Source organism: Embiotoca jacksoni, unplaced genomic scaffold (genome assembly GCF_022577435.1).
Source record: "Embiotoca jacksoni isolate LCO1_2020_lvr unplaced genomic scaffold, fEmbJac1.0.p SCAF_59, whole genome shotgun sequence".
NCBI lineage: Eukaryota > Metazoa > Chordata > Actinopteri > Embiotocidae > Embiotoca > Embiotoca jacksoni.
In genome coordinates, this window is record NW_027185413.1 from 1710389 (window position 1) to 1720616 (window position 10228).

At 40.8% G+C, this 10228-nt stretch overlaps 1 protein-coding gene across 1 annotated transcript in view; it reads right to left on the reverse strand.

The window, feature by feature from the left end:
* The window catches only part of LOC138212739 (ADAMTS-like protein 2), a 29413-nt gene extending 20509 nt beyond the window's left edge, over nt 1-8904 (reverse strand). The window contains exons 1-2 of the mRNA XM_069173257.1: nt 8838-8904; nt 4749-4838 (exon numbers count right to left, since the gene is read on the reverse strand). Of these exons, the coding sequence (XP_069029358.1) occupies nt 4749-4783 (35 nt within the window). The 5' untranslated portion in view covers nt 4784-4838; nt 8838-8904. The remainder of the gene's footprint in view (nt 1-4748; nt 4839-8837) is intronic.
* Between the last annotated feature and the right edge of the window lie 1324 nt (nt 8905-10228).

Here is a 10228-nt window from a genome sequence, read left to right on the forward strand (position 1 = left end):
CATCTTCGCTGTGATTATTATGCAGACACAACTTCAATAATTTACTTCAACTTTCCTCATACAGTTACAGGATTTGTTAGAATCTAACAGGAATGGAGGTTTCATATTTTTATACACATCACATAAAATAGTGTAGTAAGTGATATAGCAGCTACTGTCGGGATTTACATTTATTACATAAGGTAACGTCCAAACGTGTGTGTGCTTTGCCGGTGCTTTGCTAAGGTAAAAAAAAAAAGGTGCTATATAAGTCCAGACCATTTAGATTTCTATTGTGCCACATGCAATCAAATCATAAAATATTTTAAGCATTTTAGGTAGGTAGGTAGGTAGGTATTTACTTTATTAATCCCCGAGGGGAAAATTTTTTATGTGAGCATTCCTGTATAAAATGTTCCTTTTTGATAAAGCTTATAGTTAGAGCTGCTCAGGTGGACCTGAACCATCCTGCAGTTATGCTGTTATAGGCCGAGGCTGATGGGGGACCTCGTTATGCACTGAGCTTCTTTCCTCTCACTCTTTCACTCTCTATACACTCATATCTCATCATCACATCTCATTAACTTCATGCTTCTTCTCTCTCATAGTTTTTGTTTATTATCGGCTGCCTCTCCATTCAGTTCCCTCGCTCGCAGAGTTTCTGTTCTTTTTTTTCCAGATGTCCCGTCATGGAGCTGCATGTCTCTGCTCTGTGATTGTCGGCCCCACCACCAGTTCATGTCTTGTATCTCTATGCTGTCCTTTTCTCTCTCTGCTCTCCTCTCACCCCAACTGGTCGAGGCAGATGTTCCGCCCACCTCTGAGCCTGGTTCTGTCGGAGGTTTCTTCCTGTTAAAGGGATTTTTTTCCTTCCCTCTGTTGGAGATTTTTCTCCCTTAAAGAGGAGTTTTTCCCTCCTAGCTTATGTGGGAATTGTTGGATCTCTCTGTATAATATTGTAAAGTTCTGCTGTAAGGACTTTAATGTGTTAAGTACCATGAAATAACCTGTGTTGTAATTTGGCACTATACAAATTGAATTGAATTTAATGAATTAACATACCTTTTATATACCTTAAGCGAAAAAAAGCTATTTTTGCGTCATAGATGCAGGTCCACCATTAAACACATAGCAGGAGAAAGCAATGACGGCGTCAGTTACAAATATATTCTGTCCTTACTGCTTAAAAACTTAAGCCATGTTTTCTATCAGGTTACTGTTCTGACTTTGAAAATGGTGTGATTGCTAGCTATCAAACAGCAGGGCAGCAGCTTACTCAATGACCACAGCAGTGGTCATCAAACAAGGCCTAGGTGTTTTATTTCCATGCGCATCAGCACAACGCGAGGCACAGCGCTGGCACAGGTATGCCAGGGGCACAACTGCAGCATTCCTGGGTGGCCAACTTGCTTTGTATTGTGGTGAACACAAATGCAGGTGAATCTGTGGCACAGCGTAAAGTAGGAGGAATAGATCATTATAAAACATGTCACAGCTGACTTCAATCATGAGCTATTGAATGAGGTCCTCCCATTCCCTTTAAATCAGCTGTGGTGAAAGCACATTGACAGTTTAGAACCAGAAGCAGACCTGGCACCAGCATTCAAACTTTACATAGGAGAAAACCAGTCGGTTTACTTGTCCAGAAGGTTGAGGCTCATAATCATGGAATTTATGGTACTACAAGTCAACCTCCACGGGCTAATGATGTTAAATCACTGAGTTTCCCCACTGTGGGACAAAAAAAAGTCAAATCTATCTAAATCGGCTTGGGAAAAGGTAACTAATATTAGAAATGCTTCTTCCCCTGGTATTATGAGAACCGCTGAGTGTAGGAAGTAGTTCAATGATATATAAGACAAAGGGCCAAACTAAAACTTGTGTCTTATAGACCCCAAACATTAGCATTGATTAAATGTAAACGTGAACAAAGAACTCAATTCAATATACTAAAATCAATGTTGAGGAGTGAGCGGATGTAAATTTCACACACTTGAAGCTCCAATTGGAAATCATTTGTAGTTAAAATTTCACCTCAAAATTGACATGAAAATTTCACTTCATGGCCGCATCTTCACCGCCAAACCCATTGTTGCAACGTTCTGCCCGTCTCGGCCCGGTTAACGCCGAGCACGGAAAACAGACCCTTTTGCTGCACTGGGTAAGAAAATAGGGCCTAACAACTGATCATAACTGAAACATCCATTCATCTTTAAAAAAACAAAAACATATTGTCTACAAATGACAATATTTACGGGTGACATACTGTATATTATCTTGCACATTGAAGTGAATATTTGTGTTTTGGAACAACTCGCTCTGACACCGGCTCCATTCCTGTAGCTGTGCGAGGGACAATTATTTCAGTTCCTTTGCATGTCCCACCTGCTTATTCTTCATTCCTCTCATTAATAATATCAGTCTCCAAGCTATGTCTGGTCACATTCACACAAACTTATACTAAAGATTGTGCATGCATTTGTTTTAAAAAAAAAAAACAACAACCAAACTATTCATAAAGAAGAGTAACATTAGAAATACTTAATGTGCGTGGTTGTTTGTATAACGCACTACCTCTGTATGAGACAGTGTCTTTCCTGAGTCCTCACGCCTCCTCCACAACTCCTGGAACAGGAGGACCAGCTGGACCACTCCCCCCACCACTGAAACACCTCCTCCTGGGAGACAACACACAGTGCAAGTCAGAAAAAACACAGTGAGAGGTGTGAGATTTTAAATAGAAGTTTTGCAAGTTGGACTTAGGGTGAGTTATTCAAATTTAGTCAATTTTTCTGCTCGACCCCGTCGCAACATGACTAGAAACAGACAGGCTATGTACCACAAGCTTTTGCGGTTGCTGTAAACTACTCCTATTTATTTACTTAATTCCCGTACATCCGTTTTATTTTAACTCAGTACGAGAGTCGCTAATGGATTTTTGAATGAAGAGCAGCGCTGTGTCGCTCACACAGACGAGGCCCATCACGCCCTCCCAAGGCCGTCTGCCAAGGAGAAACCCTGAAGACATTGTAGTACCATATCCACATAATAAGAGTGCTTCACTCTCAGAAGACTTTCCCAAACGTAGAATGGGCTTTCAGGCCCATCTCCTGTGGAACCTGCTCCCGGTTTGGGTCCAGGAGGCAGACACCACCTCCACTTTTAAGATAAGACTTAAAACGTTCCTGTTTTAAAGCTTATAGAAAAGGCCGTCTCCAGTGATGTAGGAGTAAAATGTCGGTTAAATATCCAGAATGTATGTAATATGTTTATTGGGTGGCACTGTGGGCACACTGGTATATAGGTAGGAAGGTAACTGTTGTGGTCATGTGTTAAGATGGCGGAAGGGAAAATGTTTTTTGACCACCTTGGTGCTACTTTCCTGGTTGGCGGGTTGTGTGATTAGAAGTTTCTTTAGAGGAAGTACAGAGGATGGACAGTGTTTACCTTTATACAAGGAGGATGCAATAAGTGAATATTTAATCTGCACACCAAGAACAGCCTGCAGACTATTATTGAACGCAAACACACAGCATATAATCAGAGCGCAGCACATCAGCTGGGTAACTTCTGGGTTAAATGGATAAGTAGCTAAGAAGTGGCCAAAGCTTCTTCAATACAGTTAAAAAAAAAAAACCTCAGACTGTTGAGAACTCCGTTATGAAAACTTTGGTACATTTGAGATGCGATGGAGTCGACGCAGGAGGACGAAGGGGAACTGCTGGAGTTGTTCGGATGAAGATGGTCCACAGGCGTCCTGCTACAGAGTGTCTGATCGCTGCATGGCTCCCAACGCACAAAAGATTGTGTAGCGTAAACTTGGGCTCAAAACAATGCAGTTGAACTTCTAAAACCATCATATTGGACAGAGGTCATAAGCTTGACTTTAGTTTTATCTTTGAGATAAGGGGCCGCTGTTTGTGTCCAACATCAAACTCACTTCATTGATTATTAAATCAGTGAATGGTGCTTCACTCTAACCTTTACCTGCAGAATCTGACTGCATCTTTCTTTTTTAGAATGTTCCTGATGGCTGCAGTAGTCTTTGCATGTTTCTGCCGTACACACAGTGGCATTTATGCTGTGTTCCAGATGACATACTAACGGTAGTACACTAACAAATAGTTCTCTTCCATGTGAGGACTAATACTTGTGTAGAACAGGAATTTAGACAGAGTAGTGTTGCTTCAAATTGCATGCTGGCGTTCTGCACCGACAGGAAATGACCTCAGCACGTGAACACATAACCTTTCGAAACATCCGCAGCGGAAATTTTTTTACCCAGAATTGAACGTGTTTTTGTTTCCTCTGTTTAACGCACTCAATAAACACACTGATTCTTTTTTCCAGCAGCAGTAGTGAAAAAACAACAACTTTTGGGTGGTGTTCAGGAACATCTGCTGCTTCCTCAGATGCCTTAATTTGAAAATACTTCACGCCGGTGGCCCCGCCCCTTCCTCTTTAGAGCCAAGATGGCGACCGTTTAGGGTGGAAACTGTCCAATGTTTCACATGTCGTTTTTTGGGATGTTTTGAGTGCATCATCCTGGTACTTGTCATGCGCTGCATGTTTCTATACTTGACAGTGTGAAAGCACTGATGCACTCAGAACAGTGAGTGTTATAGTATGTAAGTACAACATCTGGAACACAGCATTCATCTCACACAGTTGGTTCACACTTCAAAATGTTTCTACCTGCAGAGTCAGACAGAAATCACATTTACATTGTGACACACAGACAGATATTAAAATCACAGTTATTACACTACCTTTCGGCTTGTCTGTTTAGAATTTGGACTTCCATGGCTGTGCGATTGTAGATGGATGTTACGCTGCTCCACCCTTTCTTCACGTCTGTCCTGACAGGCACATACAACATAGACAAACACAGACACATCACTATTTAATTCACTCGTGAAAATGGCCTAATAGTCTGGTGACCGCGGCAGGTTTACCTCAGCTGGGTATCAATCTATAGAGAATTTCGGTTTGGGGTTGAATTTGCAGTATTCTAAGAAGACAGTGTGACATCTCTTTATTAAAAATAACAATAATAACGTCTCTTTTACCTGTATGTAACTAGCAGCAATGGCAACAATTGTATAACAATATGTTGATGGAAAGTCACAAAACATTTTTGCATGTACTACATTTTTTCTGAATACACAGGTAATTTTAGTCCAGTTTTCCCTAAGAAGCCTCCTGTCCTCACTGTTTACTTTACATGCACAGCAGGCATATTTAGTCCTTTTTTTAGAATCAGCTATTTCCAAGTCAAGAGCATGCTCTCTAAATTTGGGAGCATGATTTTGTAATTGTAATATTCTCCCTCAAAAGACTCCCCTCTGACTTAAATAGTCGCTGCTCGCTGGCAGAGTTGCTCCGCTCTCTTTCAAACCCGAACGCCTGCGCTCAGACTTCCTGTGCTCCAGTTTAACTCCTCCTCCTTGCACTCGGACTGCTTCCGTGCGCTCGCAAAATTTCTGCGCCCAAATCTCTGCTTGCGCGCTCTGACTGTTTGTGAAATAACCCTGTCAAATAGTCCCCAACCAATTGAACGCAGGTATGACTTTAACCATGAAATCATCAATGCCTCCTTGCAGGTGTGCTTGCTAGAGAAGGAAACCTCGTCTTTCTTTTCATTTTGATCACACTCTGTATTAATAAAGCGCTTGTGACATTTGACTTACAAAAGAATGTTCAACCCACTTTGTAGAAAATATCGATATATACAGCATATATCGTATATCACCATTCAGCCAAACTATATCGGGATATGGATTTTGGTCCATATCGCCCAGACCCACTTAATATCAAAGATATGGCAATCAAAATGTTTATAGGATGACTACATGTCAGGCAAAAAAAAAGTCCCAACGTTTGGTAGGATGACGCAATTTCACAGCCCTCGTACGCTCCCATGGTTCAGTGAGTCAAAAAAGGGCTGGAGATTACCTGACTGGCATTTCGGTTTTGTAACTGCAGTTACAATTTAAGAGCAGAGTTAAATGTAAAAAAAAATTACCACTGGCCCTACTGGCTTGTTAATTTTCACTGGCCCAGCACCCCAAACACCCTAAATAAAGCTCTCCCAATAAATGTGGTATTATTCACAATATGTACAACATATTGCATTGAATTGAACGGAACAGTGATGTTCCTTTTGGTTTTGGTTGGTTGGTGGACCAACCTGTGACTGATGTGTATACTCATGTAACCCAGGTTATTTTCCTGTAGCTACAATTTGCAGATGACCCCTCAACACCTCACAAACAGAATATGGTAGGTAGGTAGGTAGGTAGGTAGGTAGGTAGGTAGGTAGGTAGGTAGGTAGGTAGGTATTTACTTTATTCCCCTAGGGGAAATAAAAAAAATAAAAATTAAAAATTAAAAAAATTAAAAAAAAATCGTAAAATATCGTTAGACGCTACAGTTTAAAGATGACCCCTTAATGCCTCACAGAATATCGTTAGACGCTGCAATTTACAAATGGCAATGTCTTCGTTCTTCAACATAAATGCAGAAAAAATTTCTGTCCTTAAATTTTAGCTACCAATATAGGTTTGTTTTCACTGTCCTAGCTCCCACAGACAGCTCAGCTGCTGCCAGTCGACAATCTTTTCTATGCTGCAATTTGAGACTGGAATCAACATGTTTGCTTCCCTCGTAGTTTATGTCTAGTTGATAGACTAAATTACTGAACCGCTAATATAATTCATAAAAGTAAATCTTCCCCAGCACAAAACGCTGAGCAGATTCAAATATTGCCTTGAGGGTTATAAATCAAGAAAACAGTGAAGTGCAATGCAAGGACCACTACTATCAGAGGTGGAGCAAAACGTTCTGGGACTGCTACCGTTGCATGCCAACGGAGCGCAGCACCATGATGAGCTATGAGCAGGGGGAAAACAATAACTTTCACGATTGTGTATTCTAACCTACACCACTTGATTGACATCTGCACCTTATTTGCACGTATTTTTGTGACAACTAACATGTGCGAATTTGCAATTTGAATACGGAGCTGAAACATCAACAGAGAGCTTTTACTCACATCAAATGTCGTGTCAAATTTTTTAGGAACAAAAAGAGGGCCAAATCTGGTGAGCAGGAGTGGTGGGGAGCAATGAGTTTGTTGTTGCTTGTTTCATGCTCAAGTTTCAGGTGCATGGTGAGATTGCAAATGCGCACATGCCAATGAGTCACAAAAAATGTGTCATTTAAGTGCTGATGCTGATCAAGCAACGTCACTTGGGATGCTTATTCATTAAAGTTATAGCTTCCCCATGGCTTGTGCACGTCAGGCCGCTCCGTTCCATTCGTTTCTCAACAGGAGCAGTCTCTGAACGCTTTGATTGCCCCTCATAAGGTTGGTCATAACTGCTCTGTGGTTGTTCATCCACTTATGTCTAAAAGCTGAATATCAGTAAAGTTACATGACTTTGAGAAACTTGAACCCTGGTGTTCATTCATGGAGGTGGACCTAGGTAAGATTTCAGGACACATGGCTGAACTGTTCTATGTCAATCCTGTGGTGATTGGAAATTGAGGTTAATAATCACCAAAATTATGTCCAGCAAAACTCTCAACAGTATTCACATAATTTATGGACCCAGTACAGCCAGAAAACTATAAGAACTTTAAACCAAGTAGCTATGAAAATGTCTGGTGTGTTTGGGTCTATGTACCAGTGTGAAGCAGCTTTTCTGACATGTGTCATGAAATCTAAGTTCAAATAAAGACAGACAAATGGACATTTAAATGGCTCCATAAGAGTGAACTTTAGCGGGATACACCCCAGAATCAACTTCTCTTGTCAGCAAAGTGCTGTAATTCAGAGTCATGTAGACAGGCAGAAATCAAGTAACAATAATAATAATAATGTTTTCTTGTCTGTTGCAGATGTAAGCAGTGTGAGCTTCAGCCATTGAAAATGTAAAGAAATACATACAGAAAAAAAGCAGGCATGAGCTGCTGTGTGTGTTGAATATCTCCATTTATTTATTGTTCACATATAAGAAGCTTATTCAGCTGGTTTAGGTGGAGATCACCTACGTGAATAATTGGTACTAAACATAGTAGGCTAGCTCTCGGCCCACTCTCATTTTGTCAAAAGGAAAAAAGGGACAGGGACCCCCGAGTTACACCATTATAAACAAACAGGCAAGTTGAAAGATGGGAAGCAGTAAAACAGTCTTCAGGAAATTTTCAGTTTGGTGGTTAAAGGAAAAACAAACACATTATAGCAGGGCATGTTCAGCTAAAGTGACATAGGCGACGTTAAATAAAATTAGAGTAGCCCTAATAAATATTGGGAGACCCTCTTCTTCTGTGCTATAATTAGTTTGTAATAAGGGTTTATAGTTTACGATGTCATTTCACTGGTGCCTTATTGTTTATCGTCAAATATAAACGCATCTCGGCAGTTTTTAGAGTCGTTGCCGTTCAGTCCAGGACTCAACATGCATTCAAGCCTCCCACTACAGCCTTAAATACAGAAACTACTTTTCAAGGAGGTTCGCCGAGGGGCACAGTGACATTCCCGCATTTGGTAACAGTTATCTTGGGTTCACATACGCGCTTGTTGCATGGTCGTTCGCTTCCTGAATTGCTATAGAGACTTCAATTTAAAATCAGAGACTAAGCTAAAGCAGGCCTAATTATAAACTAGAAGAAGAATGGCGTCACTTGTGAATTTCTGAAAACTTAGAAGGATAGGCAAGGCTGAATCAAGTGACAGACTGGAGGAGTTAACTACACCCTGCTGGAGCGAACTGTTCAGTCCCCCCTAACGCCGCTCTGCAAACGGATACAACACATTGAGGTGAAAAAAAACGGCTATAGAGCCAGTTATTTACCTTAGTGGGCCCGTTGTTCGTTAGCGGGAAAACCGGGAGGTGTAGCAGGAGAAAGGAACAAACCGGCAAAACTAAGCCTCTGTTACCGAACATGGTTCATTCATGTCATGGGCCGACAACACTTCCCCTCCCCTCCTCTTTACCTCTTCCTCCCCCTCCCCCTCTCTCTCGTCCCCCCTTTCTCCTCCCATCTTGACCCTCTTTTGATGTAGCTACGCCTTCTAAATCTCGCACGCGCTCCCTGGCACGCAATACACGCTCGCGCACACTTCACGAGACACTTCTCCAGCGATTAAATTATTGACCTCCACATGATGTACGTGTAGGTTAGGTTTTCTGAACTTATTTTGTACTTTTATTTTTTTCCCAGTGAAAGTTTTTTTTTTTTTTTTTTTTTTTTTTTTTTTTTTTAACTATTAACGACACAAACAATTGAATTACCTTTTAAACCCCAACGTGAGCAAAAAAAGGAGGAAAAAGTCATTTCCCTTGTGTTTCTGAAATGGACTACCCCCTTATGTTGTTGTTTTTTTATTTCTTTTTGGCAGTTTGGAGTAAAAGCCACAATTGTTGTGGATTTGGACATGTAGGGTCAGATAATGAGACCGATATTTTAGAAAAAGACCCTCCCTTTCAACAAAAAGGAGCAAGACATCCAGACTGAAAGGGACATGAGACAATGTTTTGCATCTGGGGTTGTTTTGCATTTTGTTTTGTTTTTCACATTAATCCATGTGAATCCTTTTGTGCAATTTGGTTGTCATCATCCATTTTTCTTTGATCCCTTTGCACCTCGATGTGGTTATTTTGCATATTTTTAAATCCTTCTGCAATGTTTTTGTTTTGATTTTAGTCTATCTCTATGTTGTTTCATATGTCATTGTGGTCATTTTGCGCCTCCTTGTGGTCATTTTGCATAAACTCCACATCACCCGCCAAAAAAAATGTCCAAGCAGATTTACTAACGACGTGCAGTGAGGACTGCGTTTTTCAAATGTGCAATTTAACAGACTTTGTCCATTTTGCGCGTTTGCCTGCATGCATATTTAATATTGGGCGTTTCTGTTTGAAGGGGCAAAATACTGGCAGGGGAAATGCAAATAGAACAATTTAGCACCCGCAACGATATTTACCTGAAGGTAGAAATAGGAGAAGTGATTGCGTGTTTATTTTAGTACGACTGAAAGGAACGTATTAATCAGGTGCGCAAATCTGGAGAGGCGGCTGCTCTTATTGTTTCGAGAAGGAGACGCAGGAAACTAAAGAATACGTAGAGAACGTGGTTTTACAACCGTGGAAATTTTTTTTAGATATCAGCGGGGAAAAATATTCAGACATATCGTTTGTCCAGCGATGATACTTAAGTTATTGAATGAACTGAATGATGATTG